This window comes from Motacilla alba, chromosome Z, assembly GCF_015832195.1.
Source record: "Motacilla alba alba isolate MOTALB_02 chromosome Z, Motacilla_alba_V1.0_pri, whole genome shotgun sequence".
NCBI lineage: Eukaryota > Metazoa > Chordata > Aves > Passeriformes > Motacillidae > Motacilla > Motacilla alba.
In genome coordinates, this window is record NC_052046.1 from 17,352,078 (window position 1) to 17,373,388 (window position 21,311).

At 38.6% G+C, this 21,311-nt stretch overlaps 1 protein-coding gene across 1 annotated transcript in view; it reads right to left on the minus strand.

Moving 5' to 3' along the window:
* Nucleotides 1-219: 219 nt before the first annotated feature.
* IL6ST (interleukin 6 signal transducer) overlaps nt 220-21,311 on the minus strand; it is a 32,834-nt gene continuing 11,742 nt past the window's right edge. The window contains exons 6-16 of the mRNA XM_038124069.1: nt 21,097-21,248; nt 19,038-19,197; nt 16,627-16,709; nt 15,534-15,753; nt 13,185-13,361; nt 12,345-12,443; nt 11,606-11,752; nt 10,530-10,670; nt 9,181-9,277; nt 7,822-7,903; nt 220-6,954 (exon numbers count right to left, since the gene is read on the minus strand). Of these exons, the coding sequence (XP_037979997.1) occupies nt 6,232-6,954; nt 7,822-7,903; nt 9,181-9,277; nt 10,530-10,670; nt 11,606-11,752; nt 12,345-12,443; nt 13,185-13,361; nt 15,534-15,753; nt 16,627-16,709; nt 19,038-19,197; nt 21,097-21,248 (2,081 nt within the window). The 3' untranslated portion in view covers nt 220-6,231. The remainder of the gene's footprint in view (nt 6,955-7,821; nt 7,904-9,180; nt 9,278-10,529; nt 10,671-11,605; nt 11,753-12,344; nt 12,444-13,184; nt 13,362-15,533; nt 15,754-16,626; nt 16,710-19,037; nt 19,198-21,096; nt 21,249-21,311) is intronic.

Here is a 21,311-nt window from a genome sequence, read left to right on the forward strand (position 1 = left end):
AGAGATCATTGTTTCTGTTTCCAGGAGCAATTACAAAGGCAGGACTAAAGAGCACTGACCTGCTGCTGAATATGGCCACAGGTGCAATGAGGTAGCCTTTTATCCAGGAATGTCATGGTCTTGTCTCTCTGTTTCTTGCGTGTGAAGCAGTGGCCCAGACTCTTCTTCTCTGGTTACTACTTGGTCAGCCTTACAAAACACTGACTCCAGCACAAAAGGTAAATATGGAATTTTGTTTTGGTTTTTTTTCTGCACATTATGTACTACAGAAATGCAACATTCAGGCTCAGTCAGGTAACAAAGAGGAAGCCATTCAAAACTGACCATCAAAATAAATTGTAGAAAGCAGATTTTATATGACAATACACATGCAGCTTGCAAAAGAATAAAGACAGTGAACAGGTATTAAAACACATTTCCATACAGAGACAGCTTATGCAGTAATTTACAAGTTTAACCTCTGGCCGGAGTATGCAAGCCCTTTAAAGCTGGCATTCAAATTACCACTAGCTTAATCGGCCATACTTAGTTTAGGTACATAGCAAAATTTAACTTAATGTTTACATTCACTAGCCATCCAATCCAGCATCAAGGCACTTTCCTTGTTGGTACATCTGTTCCTGTGTCCCACACCTCCGCTCACCTAGATGCATATATTGGCACAGCAAAGTGGGTGACCAGTAACTTGTTATCCCCAAATAAAAGCAATTGGTTACTAGACAATCCCTCGCTGTATGAAAGTGTCAGGCTAGATGTGACACTGTAAACAAAACTGATGTGTTAAAAAAACGGCAAGTTGACTGGATCCATTAACAAATGTGCTTTCATGATGAAAAGTGATAGGTGTTAACAGTTTCACACTGCAGAGAATGCCCATCTGCCATGCCTGTGATCCCCAGAGAAGAACAGCTGATACTTCAGTCTGAGCAGGAGGATGTGGATGTGGAGCTTTCCAGCCATCAGTCAACAGTTGTGCCATAAGTGTTTTTCATCTATTGTTACAGAAGTGTGCTTCTGCAGAGTAGCAATGACATTATTGCATATATCCCCTTCAGGTTGTCTTTGCAAATAAATACAAGTACTGGCTAAGGCTGCATTCTGGGAGGTACTTGCTGCCCACCCTCTCTCTGCACTACAGTTAAGAGGCAGGGAAGCAGACAATTGTTGAAATCTGGCTCTTCATTATTATTTTTAGGTTTCTTTTATCACATCTTGTGGCCTTAGAAATGCATCCTTTTGCATTAAGTCAGCACTGCTTTTATTTTCAAGAATGGCTCAGATTGCACAAGTCCTACAAAGGAAACAACAGTGAAAGCAAATTCACATGATTTTTAGGGTTTTTTGTTTGTTTGATTTACTGATGCTTTCACTTTAAAGGAAGAGAAATGGAATTTCGTGAATCCAATACAAGATATTTAATTTCAACCTTCTCCAGATTTTTGCACTTATACCTCCACTTTAATGCAGTTTTCTGGATCAAAAGCAAAGCTGAAGACTTGGGTTGGCTGCAATTCCCTAACAGCTGTTTCATGAGAGAAGACTCAACATTTTTACATAAACTTCTCCTGTATGACATTACAAGCAACTCCTGGAATTTAAAATGGCTATATGTATCCATCCTTGCAGACAGACAAGAGGTTATGGGCATTAAGGAACTCTTACAGTCTCAGTCAAGAGAATTTTTAACCCAGTTAAGGAATGCACTCAAATAACAGTTAATCTCAACTACAACCACTGCCTAATGGGGGAAATAAACTAGTGTATTTAGCCCCATTTAATGCACATAAATTACAATGCAAAATGCGTACATCCTGGAGTGGGGCAGACTATTACCATCTGTCTTTGGAGTTTCAGATCCCACTGAGAAGTTAATGCCATTGCAGCATACACTCATGTGGATCTTGAGTATCTGAGACCTGTCTCTAATTAAACTATTACTTAATTTAAATCAGCAGAGGTGACCCCACATACTGGGCATACTGGTGTATGTTTTAACCACCTGACAAAGCTCATGATTTAAAAAGCTGAAGCTCCCACCCAGGTTACGGAACTTTTCCAGAGCCCAAGAATGGGACTCAGCCCTAGCATGCAAACTCCCTCATCCTCCCAGGGCCAAGGTTTTTTCCTGCTTTTGCTACCCTTCCGTACCAGACAAGCACATACTTGTCATAAACTCTCCAGAATAAAGTTTAAAAAATTTTTCCTCTGCTGTGCTTGTACTGCCACGTTAAGGTGTAACAGGCAGCTTAATTTTCTATAATAGCACGTATGAAGCAATCCCAAGATTTTCACTACAGCAGGAGAGGATAGTCCTAGACTATCTGCTCTTAAAGTAATCCAACACACTCCAGAAAACAATACCAACCATCTCCTGGTCTAACAAAAACACCACACTAGAACTACAAAGGTAATATATTCACTTCTCTTGTAAACAGAGGAGCATTACCAGCTTGCATTTAAGAGGTTTTTCAAATATGCTAATATATTTCCACTAGCCTCCCTTCCCCACCACCAGATTAACAGTCCTTACGAGTTTTCCACCTGTTAAATCTTCCACCTGAAAAATTCCAGTCCAGGAAATCAAGATGGACATGAAAGTGTCTATACTGAAATGTGACTTTAATAATGCCTTTATTTTGTTACGTGCACCAATAGCCATTGGTGAAGGAGGAGGGAAGGTGGAGGAAGGAGAAAACTTTTTCTTGAGTTAATATGTTAGGGCCAAGCTCAGAAAATTTCAGTGGATTCTATAATTACACTGCACAGATACTCTTAAAAACCTGTATGCAACTGTTTCATACACTTAGATTTTTACAGTCCAAAGTATAAAATCTTGTTAAACCCTGAACACTGCACAATGTATTTGGCACATAGGCTTATGAACTAGCTGTATACCTGTTATTTATATGTATTGTGGCTTCCACAAGCTGTTCACCCACTAGGAGCTCCTCCTCAGTCTTTAATATTTTAGCCCTAGATAAATGCTCTATCTCAAAAGAGAGCATGTGACTGCCAACCAGCCAGAACTTTCTCAAGGACCCACTCAATTCTTTGAGTTTATTACCACTGGCCCATAAACAACAATGAAAGATGCCAGAAATCCCAGGCCAGAACTCTTGTTAGCACAGAATTTAAAAATCAGAATCTCTTGCTGCTGTTAAGCAGCAGTTAAGTTTTGAGTGGTCCATGATTAACAGCAACTGACAAGAAAATGCTTTCCCTTTACAGAAAGGCAATAGCAACTTAAGGACTACCTGATATTCTCCCTCAAATAACATATGCAATCAAAAGTTAGTATTACTGAATCACAAAAACATAATTTAAAAAAATCATCAACTTGTTTTTGAAAACATCCAGACCTTTGCAACATTGTTTAGACTACTGTCCTAGGGTGACTTTATGATGCTTGTGTCTCCAGTCGTCTGTTCTGTTTATGCTAGGTAATAAGTTCTGCACCTTTCAGACTGTTTCTGAGAGCTGAGGGGGCAGAAGAAGCACAGAGTTTGTTCTCAGGGACTGTACTTGCTCCCTGCATCCTCCTCACAGCCTGCGCTGTCTGCAGCACGGACAGCGGGGGAAGCTCTCCTTTGTTTTTAGTTAGTTTTTAGCTGGCTGAGGCAGAAAAGTTCCCCAGACTGTGGCTTTTCATTTTCTTGGAGCTGTTCAGCCCTGCTCTGGACTGATCACCCAGAAAAACACCGGGAGCTCGCACCTGTGGCCCATTGGGAACCAGGAGGTGGCATTGTCCAGCATAAGAGGGACTGATAAGAGACTGAGCAAGCCAAGGTACACCCCACAACAAGGACTTTCTGAATTTGCCATCTCTGAGAGGTTTTAGTGTTTAATATTATTCATTCTTTATGCTTGTGAATACTTTGCCTGTTAAATAAACAGGTTTTTTTCCACTTTTCCCCAAGGAAATCTTTTCCCAAATCAGTAGGGGGAGGGGTCACTTAAATTTGCTTTCTAGAGGGACCCCTTTGGAAATTTCCTCCCAAATTTGCCCTAAACCAGGACAACTACATAGCCAGGTAGTAGCCTATAATACTTCAGAGATGAGAAGATGGGTTGAATGCATGTGGCTGCTGGGCAGATCCAATAAGCATGTGCACTGCTCAACAGAGACTTTCCCTTTTACTTGCAGTTTCTACAATCACTGTGAAGTTTGCATAGAGAAGATAACTCATCCCCCAGTAAAGTAACTGCTATTTTTCCCAAGAGGAATGTGTTCCAAAAAAGGAATGCTCCTTCAACCTCTGAAAAGTGAAAGATGGTCTCTCTGCTGCTTCATGACAGCAGTTTTCATTACACCTTTGCCCTCTGGGAGGGAGTTTAAAGGTGCTGAGGTGCAGTGGGGTGAAAAGAAAGAAGACAGGTCTGAAGAAAGGTGTAATTATAGTAAGCTGCAACGTAGCCCTTTAATTAAAAAAAGTGCCTAGATACAGAAAAATACTGTCAGGAGAAATGAACTGTGGAATACTGAAATGTTATTAAATACTCTGCACTCTTTATCTGTTTTACATATTCCAAACTTCAAGAGGTAATCTTATGAATTTACTCTTGTACTTAATTTCTTTGGAACAAAAGCATAAGACATGTGGACATTTACATGTACACCCATCCTTCCACGCAAGCTGGCAGACAAGGGAAGATGAAATGATACTGACACAGGCCTTTCAAGGGCTTTTAGCAAGTGCTCTGCAGAACAGCAGTACCAGAGGTCACAGCACAAAAGGTTTCAGGTGGTCTTAAATATATAGTTATTTTGCTGAAGGAGAAATAAAACACTTGTTTTAGTCTCACAAAACAGCATTTAGTGTTTTGAAATAATTTCTGTTAGTGTCAGATTAGAAAGCTGACTAGCCTATATTAGATTTAGAATGAATTAAAAAAAATCTTTAAGAGTGCCATAAAATTTCTGGTTATCACTGGAAAAGGGGTTTATTGTCCTGTAATTTAATTTTTGTATAAACACTGGTAGAGGAAGTTTCCAAGACATGTAGCTTCCTCAAAAAAAAAAAAACTGTGTAAGCAGGGAAAAAGTGAGACATTAAGAAAAAAGTAAGAAATTTTAACAACCACTTAGGTGTGTTTTGTGGCTCATGATTGCTAACAAAGACGTACTACCAGCAAAGCTCAAATTCAGAGTATAGGTTTTGGTTTTAGCTCCAAGAGCACCAATGACTTCAATGCCTTGGCTGCTTTCAGTTTCAAGGATGTCCTGCAGTATTAGCAGTGACATTATAGCACACTAATAGCTGAAGTCTGTCAGGAAGAAGGAAATATGATCTTTCTCCTGAACACTCAGCAAAATGGTAAAATTTACAGCTTGTTACTTGAGCTGTACACAACAGAGGTGCACTTATTAAACAAAGGCATGCATAATCACAGACGTTTATATAATCAAATGGTGATTGGGGTACAAAGCCTTTAAATCACTGCTGATCTGTGTTGTCACCTGATTTCCAAACTTTTGAATATGAGACTGAATTGCTGTGCGTCAAGTTGCAAGGCACATTTTTTAGGCCAAATTACTCTATAGTTCCTGTGTACACATATCTAAATGTAAGTAAAATATCAGTTACTATAGTAGCATTCAGATTCAAATGATCTTGGTGTTTTCCTATTTGTACAACATAGCAAGTTCTATTTAATTTTTATGGGTTTTAAACAGGGATGAACATGATTTGCAGGTCTGGTAAGCTGAAAATTGAGGCACTGGGCCAAGTCAAAATTCAGTAAGTCAATTAAGTTACTGAAAAGTGTATCACACAAGTATTCTTCCATGTCAGAATACTGAGCTTCAGTCTCACTTTTGCACAAAGCTGCACTGTGCAACTAGAGCTGGCTTTTTAGGCTCGTACACTGCCACGCATCAATGTGTTTCTTCTGGGAGGTCTATTGGCTGATGTGGGTATTTAAAACTTGACCTTTTCAATCGTGTGAAATTCTGTTATGAAGAGATACAAAATGCCCAATGTAGCACAAAGGCTTGTTCAGCTATCCAGATGTAAAGTTTTATGTAGTGCGTAAAAGTAAATCTCCAGTAGGTCTGGACTGGAAATTTTCCACAAAAACAGTCCTTATTGTATTTTGCCAAATTACTCTTTGCTTAATTTCAGTTTTTCTATCTGCAGTAAGATAAAAATACCTAGCTTACTTTATCAGAAACACAGGGGAAGATGTGAACAGGCACTAATGAACAGGCCTAAACAGAGCCAGTCTTTTCTCTCACTGAGGCATATAGCCCCCTTGTCTCACAGTCTGTGGGAGGTAACTTTTTGGCATTTCATCAACTGAAAGTGGATTTTCTTCCACTGTTTCAGGTCTCACAGTTAGTCCTTCAGTACATATCTGTAAAACATTTGATACAGCAGCTTCCTGGGTATTTTTTTCCATCCCAAGTCCCAATGGCTGTGAACTCTGACCTGAGATCTGCAGTTGAACAAATCCAACATCTCCCTCATTAGCATGAGTAATCTGCTTTGTTCTTTCAAAGCACGGCCTGTCTGTGTTGGTTTCATCCTGACCACCATTTTGTCTGAAATACTGCTGCCTCTGTGCTGTACTGTCAGATCCTCCAGCATGATCCTCTGATCTCTCTTCTGAATCTAGCAGGGGCTGAGTTGACTCAGACCTTGAAAAAACTTGTACAGGTGTCTGGTCTCTGTAGCCATTAAGCACTACAGTCGAATACTGTACAGTGCTTGAAGTGTTCTGTGTCGTTTCACCTTCATCGCTGTCAGAGACACTTTGCCTAGGAGAAGACATGCACGAGGATCCTCCAATACCACTGCTGTGTCCTTCTGAAGTACTTTTTTCTTTTTTAAGCAAGTCAAAGGGTTTTAGATCTTGTTCTGAAAAAGACTTCTTGTCATCAGCTTCTATTTCTACAACGCTTACATCTGTAAAGCTGCCTTCTGGGTACATCTGATCTTTGGAACTGAAGTTATGCTGAAAGAAAGAGATGTATGTTGCCTAAGAGGAAGGTTATGTTACAAATCAAAAGCCTCAATAAATATCAATTTTTATTCATAATGTCTTTGCATTTCTTCATCTAAGTTCTCTTTACTAAGTCTGGCAATATCTCCAAAGCATGTAATAAAAAATGAAGGATACATCTTTGTTTCCAATACAGAGTCTTAATTATACAGCTATTCTAAAGTGATAGCGGACATGTGAGCAAGTCTTTGCTCTCATTTTAATTATTCTTAAGAACTATAAAGATAGAAGGATTTGCTGTGCAGCACAAGAACATTCTATACTGAGAATCATACATTACTTCAAATAATGTACTCAACATCAGAATATTTCTTCAAAGAAATTAGCTACAGTTTGTTGAAAAGAGTTTGCCTGGTCATTCATCTCACATGTGACATAAATTTTGCTGCCATCTTCTCATTCATGAGGAACTGTTTATAGTCTTCTCTCTCTCTCATGACTGAACTGTGCTAACAAGCCACTTCAGGGTTTTAAGAACGGGAATCACGAATTGTTTACTTAATGCTGATTTCCCATGAATGAGCAAAGAAATAAGTACTTGACCATTCCAACTAGTAAACTGAAACTAACTCACAACTTTAAAGCCCATGCTGGACTGTGAATTTGTTTTAAGAGCCATGTAAATCTAATGCTGAATCTACAGATGCAATGAAGTCTTCTAACCATATTGTATATGGTTATGTATAATGTAAGTGAAACTTAATATTCAGGTTTTTCCTCGAAATTCATGTCTGCTAGAAGACAGAAGATCCCCACTAGTTATTTTATCTGAAACCTTGCAGACTAGGAAGATACAGGATGCAGAAAGGTGAGTATTACCTTAGCTGGAACTTGAGGGGACCACTGAGCAATGTTACTCTTGGATGGATCAGGTACAATAGGCCAGATATGTTTCTTAATTCTGTAAAGGATTAAAAACAGAATAAAGGCATAAGATGCACTCCCCAAATTCCCTGTTCATAGCAACTACAGCAGAATCCAGAACACCACTACCTTACATAGAATTTTGTATTCCAAATAAGAATGCTGTCTGGGTTACTTTTCATCTTTGTAAGAGGCTGTACTACTTAGCAAAACACAGCACTGCACTTGAGTCCTCCACTCATTAGATGCAGCTATCAATGTAACACAAAACAACAAATGGTAAGAGTGAGAGATTTTCCAATTTATAGCACTCTAGAATGTACAAAGCTGTTACTCAGGTAGTTTATGATGCATGCCAGTATGAAAATACAATCCTGCTTCTTTTTAATATAACTATGAATACCAAAGGTCACAATCTAAGCTAACTTCATAACTAAAAAAAAATATTTGGAAGGAAAACTTACTTTGTAACTTTTAAGAATGTACTGTTACTTAAAACGAGAAGCTTCTATTGATACATCACCCCCAACCAAAGCGGCTTTGAAACTGATGCACCTATCCTGCTCTTTATAAACACATCCAACAACAGATGCTCAGAAGAAAAATTCTGAAGAACAATTCAAGATGGGCTTTCCAACTGACATCCATTAAGAACTAATTTTAGGAGCAGCAGGGAGGTCAAAAGGAAAAGGGCATAAAATACTGTTTTTAATTAGAAAGAAAGGATACTTGGCAGGGGTCATAGGAGAGGTGTTATGCCTTGCAGGGGAAACACTGCAGCAATGACATCTTGGTTAAAGCCACAGACAAGAGCTTTGGGGTGGGGGAGCAGGAGGAGGCAGGCTGCTTCCCAGAAGTCAGTAAGCAGGCACAGAGTTACTGGAGATCATGATGTCTGCCTAATTTTTTTTTGTCATAAAGCTTCCTGTTTGTTAATGCTGTAAATAAATAGCCCAAATACATCTTCACGAACTAGGAACCATAACTCCATTCACAGGATGTCTAAGAAACAGACAGTTTATCCTGATCAAAACCTAACAAAGCTAATCCTAACTATGTCCAGCAAGAAAAGCATTAATTTTCTTGCAGTATTGAATCATAGAACATTTACTATGTGTGTAATTAACAGTAGAAAATTAGTACCAGAAGAGGCCCTGGTTTCTCATGGAAAACAGAAGTTTTTAAAACCAATCAATATATGCATGTTTTAACTTTTTTCAGCTCTAACTGAAGAATACTTAAGCGGGTTGGTATAAATTACTGCCATTTCTGTTATGCTCAGAAATATAAGAGGAAGAATTCATTTGTACTTACAGGTCACGTTTGTTGAAGCAAAACAAAACTCCAAGGAGCACAATCAACAGGAATGCTAGACACACAGGTACAACTATGGCTTCAATTTCTCCTTTTCCTGAAGGAGGTGAAAAGAAGCAGTTATAGCCCACTTTGGCATTTAAAGAACTGAACAGCAGTACATATTTCCAAAAGGTTAGGGAGAACCTGAAACTGAAATATGTCAATGCTCAGTCTTAAAACTTCACATTCAGAAGCTGAATGTGAAAACTTCACATTCAGAAGAACCTTTTCACCATATGAAAAGTGTCTCCTGGTGAAAACATGAAAAGTTCTGCCCTAACAATCTAGTGCCTTGCATCAACAAAAAACATGGGCTGATCTAGAAGCTGTAATACTGACAGAGCAAATATTTTTTTGTAGCTTGGGCAGGTATGACAGTAACATCTTTGCCAATTTATCTGCTGCCCAGGTATTTCAGTGCCCCAGTGGCTCTCATAACATGGTCATGGTCAAGTAAGTAAAGCAAACAACATCATTACTCATCCATCAGTTTATTCTGTACATGAAGATCTCCTCTGCCTGCAAGCACTAATGTTTGCATTATTGTTATGTATTCCTTCCAGTGTTGCACACATTCTGAAATAAACCTTGGAGAATGCTTAGGGAAGAGCAACACTATACAGAAAAAAAAAGCCTCCACTAAATTTAACTAAGTGTCTTCCACAAGAAAATTCAGTTAGTAATGTTGCTGTTACCCTTACATAGAAGAAGCACTCCAAAGCTGAACATGCAATAAATTTAACTATTCAAAACAAGTCTCTGTAAAGAACCGCAGAAAACTTTCATCGCGATACGAAAGAAATGACAGGGCTCTGAGAATGACATAATGCTGACTGGTACCTACATCAGCAGATTAAGATACAAGCACACATCTCTACAGCTTCTTCAGCACACCTTATCAGGATTAAAACAAAGACTCTGACTAGGGGTAGAGGCCACTGGACACCAAAAGTGACAAGGGCACTGGGTAAATCCTAATAACTCTTTAAAGGTAAGGACAAAACATTATAACCTGAAGTACACATAAAACACATCCAAAACAGCATGCTTAATAACATAAAAACTGCAATTCATGAGATTTGCAGAGAATATCATGTTCTCTGTATAATCAGAAAAATCCTGATGAAACTACCTCTTAGTGAAAGAGCACTAGACAAACCACCCAGGTACCATGAACATTGCAAGTTGACTGTAACTGAAATTTCAAAATAAAATCACCTTCCCCTTCTAACACATCTTTCACAGAGCCCTGCTGTACTGTTGCAATATTAATTCCAACTTCTACCAATTGTGCCACACTGCCTTACCAAATTTTTGCGTAGTAAATGTGAAATCAGGACCAGTCCTGCTTCCATTATCTGTGGATGCCATCATCCGCACAGTATACAATGTGTCACTGGTTAGAGAGGAAAGGGTGTACTCTGTCTTGGAAGGATCCACAGTCACAACTAAAGAGAAGAAATTTATACTAGCTTTCTAAGAACTACAAACAAATTGCATCTCCACAAAATCAGCAACATTAAGACATCAAGATGTCAGATGTGAAAGATAATTTTAACAGAACATGTAACAGATGGAAAATACAACAGTCAAAGACTACAAACTTGTACAAGAAATGCTGGGATTAATTTGTTTCTGTTTAGGTGTCTGAATTTAGTCTTTCTATATTTCATTTCCTGTGAAATTTCCCCCCCCCCAGAATGCATCTACAAATGAAACTAGTAGTATAATTGAGGCTTAAAGTCTGTCTAGTAAGCCAAATACATAGTGCTAACGAGGAACTGCTAGTACTAGGAAAAAAAAACAAGGTAAGGAATGGTAAGACATAGTATGCATAAGTACCTGGCCCTTCCAATTTAAGCAAACCTAAAAATTAAGATTTTCATAGTGCCAGCTGCCTGTAGTATGCCTGCAGGTCATACACACTACTGAAAACTAAGGTGCACTTCAAACAAGATCATTTACATCAGTAATATATTGATCCACAGCTCCAGAAGGATTAAAAACTCCTCCCTACTTCCTTTTCTTAAGGTTTTACCATAGTTAAATGCAGTCATCTCCTTTTGTATTTTGAATGGTATGCCATCATCTTGATATACTATCATTTCATTCTGTGTTCAGATGCAATACAGGAGCACAATACTCACAAATCAGCTTTCAGAAACTAATCTCAGTACCCTGCTATATACAGACTGAATGCTCTGAATTCTTTACTGGGGACCTACTGTTCTGTATGGAGGAGAATTATGGCTCTGACACCTGCTTTACATTCTCAGAACAGATTGTCAGCTATAACTGATTCTGTGTATTTTTTCAGGAACAAATATTAGGAAGGAGACAGATGAAACACTTCAGTGCCCAAAACACTTCTCTTTTCTAGTACCTGTTTCATTCCCATCAATAGTTTTGTAAAGTATGGTGTAATTTCGGATAAATCCATTTTGTTCCTCAACTGTGAGATGGTTCCATGTCAAAACAGCTTCAGCTTTTCCCACTTTTTTTGTCTGAACAGTAGGTCCTTTTGAAGGACCTGTAATGGGAGATAAAGATTAGTTTCTGCTTGGCAATCTTGCATTCACAGAAGCAACATATTAACAAGCACTGAACTGTAACAGCATAAAAACTTCAATGGAATAGTTTGACTGACTCATCTGGAAAGCACCATTTTCAAATAACATAAAAACTACAAAAATGTTTTAAAAAAGAAACATTAAGAACACATATGAAAAGAAAAATCAGCACATTGTGGGAAACTTTCAAATGAAGTTAAGTCTTCATTTTACACTTGAAATTTAAAATAAATCAGCATATAAATATCACTATTATAAATAATAAATATATAATATACATAAATATATCACTAAAAGAACAAATTTATGTCCAATTATCTGACAAAGGTTGGAAAAACAAAGAGCCAGCCATAGTCGGCCATCTGTCTAGTTCCCAAACACTGTAAAAAAGCAGAATGGATGATGATAGATGGGAAAAGATCAATGATATCTCCTGACCCTCAAGTACTAAACCATTTTTCATTACACAGTCCACATTAAGGCAAAGGTTTCTTCATTTTTTTGTCAAAAAGAGTCAGTGTATGTGCTTCAAGGTAATATTTTTATACTTACGATCTTGCTTAAGATAAGCCTTCACAGACTGCCCACTTCCCTGACCATCAGCATACAGAGGGTACACAGTTATCAAGTAACACTTGAAAGGCTTTATACCTAATAAAAGGAATAAAAAATAAATATATACCTAATAAAAGGAACTTAAAAGGTGGAGTTTCACAGACAGTCAAATTGCTCACTATCCTTTTCATTTACTTAAAATATAGGCTTCTGAAGGACCACTGTCTAACTAGGACTAGTACCTAATGCAGCTGAGTATTTTCCAGAGCTCATTGATACACTTCTCCAAAACATTAACTGAAGGAAAAATACTGCTTCAAAATATTAACTAAAGGAACAATATAACGGTTCACATTCAAAGGTAAAATTTAAAAAGCAAAATTTAGAGAAGTCAGGTTAAAAAAAAATTAAATAGAAAGCCTTTATCTGTAGTATTAAGTCCCCAAATTATTGATGTCAGATACTGATCATAATCTCAAAAGAATAAAGCTGTTCAAGTTTCACTGTTTGAACTCAGTAATCAAAGAATTCAATTGATTTTGAAAGAACTCAGTCTTTTCACTATTTTAATGGTTTCCAAGAATGACAATACTAAAACCAAAATGAAGATAAACTCCTTGTTACATTATACAAATTTCAAAATTCAAGATCAGATACAGTTGTATATTTGACAAAAACATACAAATACTTCCATACACTCCCAATAAACTAATTGGAATCCTCAGCATTAAACCCCTGTTCTACCATAAAATTCTAATCACTGTGAGAATGTTTCTCATCTTCCGACCACTAAGCAGGTTGTCCTACAAACTATATGTAGATTTATGAGCTAAATACCTTTTAAGTCAATTCCTTGAACATCTCCTAGTGCAATCTGCCATTCTATGCTGCAGTCTGAGCTGCTGGACATCAGACACCATTCGATCACATATTTAAGAACATAACTGTTAGGAGCAGTCCACCCTACCCACAACTTGTCATGTTTAGGTAACGTTCTAAGATTCTTCACAGGAGCTGTAATGAAAGAAAAAAGTGATCAATATTGACAGTTCTTTCACGATAGGAGCTGTTCAAGTTGCTACTTTTAGGAAATGGTAGCAATTTGACAGAACCAAAGTAAACGTAGATTTCGTTTTCTGAAAGTTGGAGATTTACACATGGATCTTTGTATCAGAGATCCAAAAGCAGTATCAGGCTATTTATATATTGGAAGTTAGACTCAACTTGTTTCTATGTTTCTTTCTTCCAAAAAACCACTTTATTTCAAGAGAGAAATCAGAATGGGAATTTACAATTGTACCAAACAGTTACACTTAAGTACCATACTAAGTACTTATACTTTATGTATAATGTGTATATATAGAAGTAAATAGTATATATAATGTCCAGCCCAGGGCTAGATAAACACATCCTGTGATGGGGCAGCAACAGCTCATGGGTCAGGCACAAAGTGAATGTGGTGACATGAGACTTGGGACCTGGGACCTGTTCCAGGGACTTCACTGAGGCATTCCCCAGGGCTCCATCATCAGTCCTGTGGTCTGTTAATGACTTGGACTCAGGACTGGAAGGGACACTAAGCAAGTTCCCAGATGATACAAATCTGGGAGGAACTGCTGACTACCTCGAAGGCAGGGAGGCCCTGCAGAAAGACCTTGACAAAGTAGAGGGCCAGGCAATCACCAACCATATGAAGTTCAATAAGGGCTGGTGCCAGATTCTGCACCCGGGATGGGGCAGCCCTGGATGTACAGACAGACTGGGGAATGAGAGGCTGGACAGCAGTGCCCTGGCAGCCAGGAGGGCCAAGCGTGTCCTGGGGGCATCAGGGACAGCATCGCCAGCTGGGCAAGGGAGGGGATTGTCCCGCTCTGCTCTGCACTGGGGCAGCCTCACCTCGAGTGCTGGGGGCACTTCTGGGTGCCAGAGTATAATCAAGCTATTAAACAATTAGAGGACATCCAAAGGAGGGTAACAAAGATGGAGAAGGGTCTTGAGGGATAGCCATAGCCATATGCAGAGCAGCTGAGGTCACCTGGTCTGTTCAGCCTGGAGGAGACTGAGGGGAGACCCCACTGCAGTTACAACTTCCTTGTGAAGGGAAGAGGAGGGGCAGGCCCTTATCTCTTCTCTCAGAGCCCAGTGACAGCATCCAACGGAATGGCCTGAAGTTGTATCAGGGGAGGTGTAGGCTGGATGAGGTTCTTCACCCAGAGGGTGGCTGGCCACTGGAACAGGCTCCCCAATGAAGTGGTCACAGCAACAAGTCTGACAGAGTTCAAGTAATGTTTGACCCAGTAGGGCAATGCTCTCAGGTACACAGTGCGACTCTTGAGGTGACCTTTGCAGGGCCAGGAGTTGGACTTTGAGATACCTGTGCGTCCCTCCCAACTTAGCTTATTCTGTAATGCATATTATATGCTTATATACCATATAAGTATCCTTACTAAGTACTTCCTCCTGGCTGCAGTAGTACTTTGTTTGAATTTATACCCTTAACTAATTCATCTAATAGCTTGAGAACCAGTGGCTCTCCCTTGATGTTTACCTGCACCTATCCATATACCTATTTTTTCGCTTCCTATGCTGGTAGTCTTTGGATTGTCTAAGAAAAGGCTGGAAAGAAGGATAAACCAGCCTGTCCTTACTATCAGTGCATAATGAATAGAACACAAAAAAGAACATGAACAGTATGGAAATAGTGGAAGCAGATGACAAAACAACCAGGTAAGATACTGAAAATATAGGAGAATAAGACTGGGACAAACATCAAAAGGAGCGGGAGGGAGATCAGGAAATTAAAGGAGGAACAATGACACAATGGTATATATGTAAGTATATACCAACCCTTTAATTTTTTTCTTTTAAGAAAGACACAAAATGCCTGCTGTGCTAAGAAAAGAAACAACAAGGAATCTAGTATGTAGAAGCTCTAAGAATTAAAAACCAGCAGAACAACACATACAGCTTCAAATGACATTGTGAGTACACAAATCCACACGTTCCCTGGCACACAAATGGCAGGTATATACTGCCATTTGGATAACAAAAGGCATGAGACTGCAGATAATTCAGTAATACTTTAATTATGTGCCCATGTAAAAGGTATTATTTTACAACACTGAAGATTTCTTATAAAAACAGCCATGCAGTTTTACTTGACAGAGACATTACTAGGACACTCACCTTTTGAATTACTTGCTGGGATAAGTAAAACTGAAGGAGGAGATGCCCCAACACTGTTACGGGCGATCAGAGTCACTTCGTAAGTTCCTTCCCGCAGCTGTAAGGTATGGTTGGTGCTGGTAACATTGTATTTCTTCAGTGGACTGGAAAGAGATGATTTATCTCTGACAGTCAATTCATATTGCAAGATTACTCCATTGGCTTCAAATGGCTTCAGTGCCTGTCAGAAACACATCTTTGATTAAGCTGATACGGAACATATGTGATGTAACCCTTACTGTCCTTATAGTACAATTAAAAATATAAGACCAAGGCAAGTTCCATAGATCAAATACCTGTACATTTAAGAAAAACATAACTAACCTGTGCATATTTCTATAAAGCAGTCAGTTTCAAAGCCTATTTCTTGTTTAAATACTCTTTTTCTTTGATCATACCTAGTGATCTAATGAAAGCTATTCTGTAAGGATTGCAAAAGCTGTTGACAAAACTTCTATTTTACATGACTTTACAACACAGTGACATAAAAGGAATCTCACCTTTGGTTGTGTTAATATGACAAATATGACACAGTTCATGGACCAAAAGAAAGCAGAGCTTGGAGAGTGACCATAATTACATTACCCTTCTCAGATGGACTCATCATGCAGTTGGACACAGCAGCCTTACTGGACACAAATGCACAGGGCTGCTTTTAACACCCTTGGCCTCTGCAGTATCTCAAGGCTTAATGGATTTTGCAGCTGAGGTATCACTGTTCACATAGTGCTGCCACATTTTGGGTTACAGCAGAAGACATGACATGAAGCTATGCTTCATTCAAGTGGCAGTTCCAAATCCACAGAAGGTCAACAAAAGAGGAATATGAGTATATTCTGTGTATTTTAGGTCACAGACGAGTGTCAGTTAAAGGATGGCCTTCACATCTACGCATTTAATTTTTCATAGCTACTATCATAAGAATACTAAAATCACTTCTCATATAAAAAAAACCCAATACTATCCCAGTCATCTCTCAAGGCTATTGGGTAGATTTTTCCACTTAAAAACTTAGGTTTTTAAAAGAATGCTCAATTTTTTCAATTCGCTTTACCTTCCATAATAGATGCACAGTCCAGAAAGCTGGTGAGTGAGATGTATCAATGATCCTCCATATGGGTGGTCCTTTAGATGGTTCTGATGAAACAAACAATGCTTGAGAGTAGAATCGTTTTTATTTAATCTGTTTGAACTCATCCTTTGATTATCATTATATGCTTGCCTTCTTTAAAAAAATAAAAGCATGTTAAAAACCATTTCTTGCTTTCTCAATGATAATAATGCTTGGCATATTAAGTGGACAATTTCCTGAAGAGATGAGCAAGACACCAGTTTTGCTTTAAGTGTACAGTATCAAAAAAAGTATGAGTCACAATGGTGGGCATCTGCAAGATTAGACTAAAGGTGACAATGCTGAGCGAGGCATGATTACACCCACACTGTGCAACCTGCATCCAGAGGCACAGCCTCTGGCACGCTTGCACCCTGCAAACCTTGCTACAGTCTGCATCCAACACTGTTCCTACCCCTCAATATCAAGTTACCTGAAAAAAATGAAAGTGAGCTAACATGAGTTAAAAAGGAGACAAATTTCTCCTGGCAGTAGGACTCCTTGATTCTAAAAGGATAACAGAACTGCAGTACTTTTGTACAATACTGTAGTATGTTTTGGCATCTGTACTATGAAAAAGTGGTACTCCCAAAACAAATTCCATTTCAAAGTAAAATGAACCAACCAATACTACACTGCACAAAGCAACAAAAAGTGGCCAATCTTTTGTGAGGGTCTTAGCCCCAAAAGAAAGTTGATCTCAAAATGAATTACATCTTTACTATTTTAAGACTATTTTTTCTCAGAATTCTTTCATAGCATTTAGTGTTTTATGAGGTTTTGGCTTTTAACTTTAAACACCCCTCAGTACCAAGTGTACAGCATGCATCTCATCTTTTATGCTTTACACTGTGAGAGAAGAACTATGAATTGAGGCAAAGGGAGTTCTTTTACTCATTTGAGTATCCAAATTTGATTCACATTAAAGAGAAGCAAATGTACATCTTGCCTAACAGAGATCATGAATCTAACATGACCTGCCTGATGCTCATTTGCTACTGTAAAACTTTTGTTCTGAGGCTAAAGTAAGACACAGGTACTTAATCAATATTAGCAGTATTTTGGAAAGCCAGTCACCACAGCAGAACAGCAAGGCAATCTAAATAGGCAGGCAGTCCTGAAATCATCATTGCTCAGCCTGAGACAGGAAACACAGAAAATGAAGTAATAATATATCATTAGGAGTTGAAAAGCAGAGATTAGCACATTGACATATTTTACAGTATCTCTCCCAGAGAAAGTAAATTTTGCACGGAACTGAAACAATACAATCATGGATACAAATTCCTCTTGTTTTAAACAAAAACTACAATAATCCATCTTATTTCTTATCCTAAGATGACAAATTAACTCAATCAGGATAAAAAAAGGAAGGATTTCCAATCTGTTTTAATAATGGAACTTGTACTGGTTTAACTTGATGTGCACTGAAATGCTGCAGTGAACAGACTGCTCAGAAAAGACATGCCTTGGAAGATACTATGGGACATACAGGATATTACAGAAACAAGATTATAAAGGTGCAAGCAGGAAAAGCTAAAGCACACTTAAAAACCAGAAAAATACCAATTAGCCTGAAACTGAAGCTAAACAGCTATTACAAATTATTTATAGCAATTGGATGTAAGAATAGATTCCCTACTGAGTATTAAGTACACAACACTGGCTCTCTATGGGGTAGCATCAGCATAAGCCAGAAACAAAGTCAACCTTGCAGGCTATCAAAGTGGAAAAGAAATGAAAATTAATACTTTGTTGAAATGTAGAAGATGTGTTATTTGGATGCTTAAGTGCATAAGGGGCTACACTTAACCACATACACATTATTTCATATTGTTGCTTTATTAAGTTTGTGAAGAAATCTATGCATCCTGTATGACTAAGATCTGTTTCTTAACTGTTGATGATTGTTCACCTATGACTTCTACTAGCCTCCTAAACATCAAGTTGTTCATAAACTAAGGCAGTTGGTCTACTAAGAAAACCTTTTCTAGGCAGGATAACTTCTGTTGCAGAGAATAACCTTCAGAATAAAAAAACAAGCATAAGGCCTAGATTTCTTCCAGAAGACTTCAAGAATATAGTTTTTTGTGAAGAAGGCTCTTCTCCCCTGCTCCCGTTCTAGCTGTTTTCAGGGAGTTCCTCTACACTAGCTTAAGAAGAAGCTAGTCTTATGCTCCTTGGAATGCATGGGTCAAGTCAGTTAGTGCTGAAACTAACTCAGGAGAGCTTTGTTGCTTATACAAGCAAGCAGCTCAAGCAAGGATACTCTATTTCAGCTGGCCACTGCCAAAATGCAGACCACTCACGCTTGAGAAGTCAGTATAAAAGACCTACTTTTATACACTACTTACCATCTTCAGTGGTAATCCCAGTCTTTTCATCACTCCAGTCACTCCAGTAGCCCTCTCCATCTTCCTTCATGCAACGAATGGAAAAGACATATTCTGTGTAGGGTCTGAGACCCTGAACACTGAATGAAGTTCTTGGGGAAGCTGTATCTTCAGAAGGAATCTGCAAAGATGTGACAAAGATTTTAAAAGCAGTTCAAAATACTGTAGAGCTGAGTTCTGTGCTACTTCAGCTGTCATCCAAGAAGGCTCCCCACCACACACACAACACAAACAAGCTTTCGTTCCCTCTCATTTCCAAAAACTTCAATTCTCAAACATTGTCTGGTAAAGGTTCAGTCAGAGTTGTGTGTCTTTATCAGGTATAAGAATGAACATACACTAGAACAGTTAGGCAGCTACTTCAGGACAATCTCATTATCTTTTTTTTGAAAATTAGCTCTCCTTCCTTTCCACATAATTCTTCTGCTTACTGATCTGTAGTACCCTGCCTCACAATTCAGAACTTTGCTAGGTGACCTGCTTGATTATTGATTGCAAAATTATTGGTTACTGGAAGTTAAAAGTCCAGGATCATTGCTTCCACTGATCCACAGCAGTACTTCTTGAGTGTAATTGAAAATAGTTTTAGAATAGTTCATAGTTTTGTTCATAAATTATTTTCATAAGCTCTTTTACTTATCTTAGGTGAGCAACCAAATGTCAGAAAAGTACTCTTAGTATGTATTTAGGGAAGCAGGATGGAGTAGAGAACAGATACAAGTAGGTAACACACTCACTCTTCACATTATTTCACTTGCAACTAAGGGCTTTTTACAGTGAGGAATGACTGCAAGGAATGACTACAGATTAAACACAAATGCAGAACACTTAAGAGGTTAATCCTGAAGGTAAAGAATTATCAAAATAGTCCCATTTTACCACAGCTAAGCAAGTTCAACTGACTTAAAAGTTACTATTTTGTTTGTTTTGTGGATATGTTAAAAGGGCAAGACAAGTTAGAAGAACTTGTGCTACTATCCTATCAGGACAACATATATACGATCCTGGAGTTGCAGACCAGATTGTACAGGCCAGTGCTTTTTAAAATATCAATACAGGTGACCTTAATAAATAGTTTCTGCACCTAAAGCCACATTAGTCATAGGGAGCTGTGTTAGGCTACCTGCTCCAAACAGAGTATTTTGGTAAAATCAAAAGCAGTCTTCCTTCCAAGAACTCAAAGAATTCAGAATACATTTGGGCCTCTGCTGAAGTACTACTGCTCTGAGAGAAGGCTTAAAGTAAGGAAAAACTGAGAAGCTATTAAAAATATGTTGACAGATTGATGTATAAAGATTGATTTATAAAGAAAAAACCCCACAACTCTTCATGACAGGAACATTACAGGTACAATACATTACAGGTAAGGCTTACTCCTTACACTTGAGGCATTTATACAGGGCAGGATTCAAGGTGTGGCTTACCAGTGACAAATAAAGGTAGACAAATCACTGCTCCTGCTGGCCATACTACTGCTGATCCAGGCCAGGATGCCATTGCCCTTCTTGGCCACCTGAGCATACACTGGCTCATGTTCAGCTGCCATCACCAGCAGTGCCAGGTCCTTTTCCACTGGGCAGCTTTCCAGCCACTCTGCCCCAGCCTGTGGTCCTGCCTGGACCTTTTGTAGCCCTACTGCAGGTAAAGTAAGTTCTAAAGCACATTCCAGCATGATACAGTATTTACCCAAGTTTTAGATCACTCATTTTGCACACCCATGGGAAGATGAGAATTCATTAATGTTCTGTATGTTGTGCAAAATAAAATTTAAAATAAAGGTACTGCACTGTGACAGGAAGGACAGCAGAAAAGTCCACGAAGATATGAAAAGGTCACCATACCAAAATGGTGACCTGTGCCAAAAATACTTAGATCACAACCTCCATGAACAGGCCAGAAAAACTTCCTTGGATGACCATATAAGACATAATGAAATGAAACTGAATGCTCTGAAGTGCAACAGGGGGAACTCCAGTTTGGCAGATGGCTGGATTACAGCAAGGGACATTAGTGGTATTACCTCCATCCAGTTTGTGTCGCCAACAATTCGGTAGCGAATATTGAATTTCAGCGTCATCACAGCATCTGAAATCCAATTCTCCCAGTAAAGCTGCAGAACAGTAGGCAGTACTCCTGAGCTGACTGATACATTCTGTGGAGACAGTGGCTTAACTAAAAGAGAAGAAATTAAAGTTAACTCCACAGGTGTACTTTACCATGCCTTTAGAAGCTGGC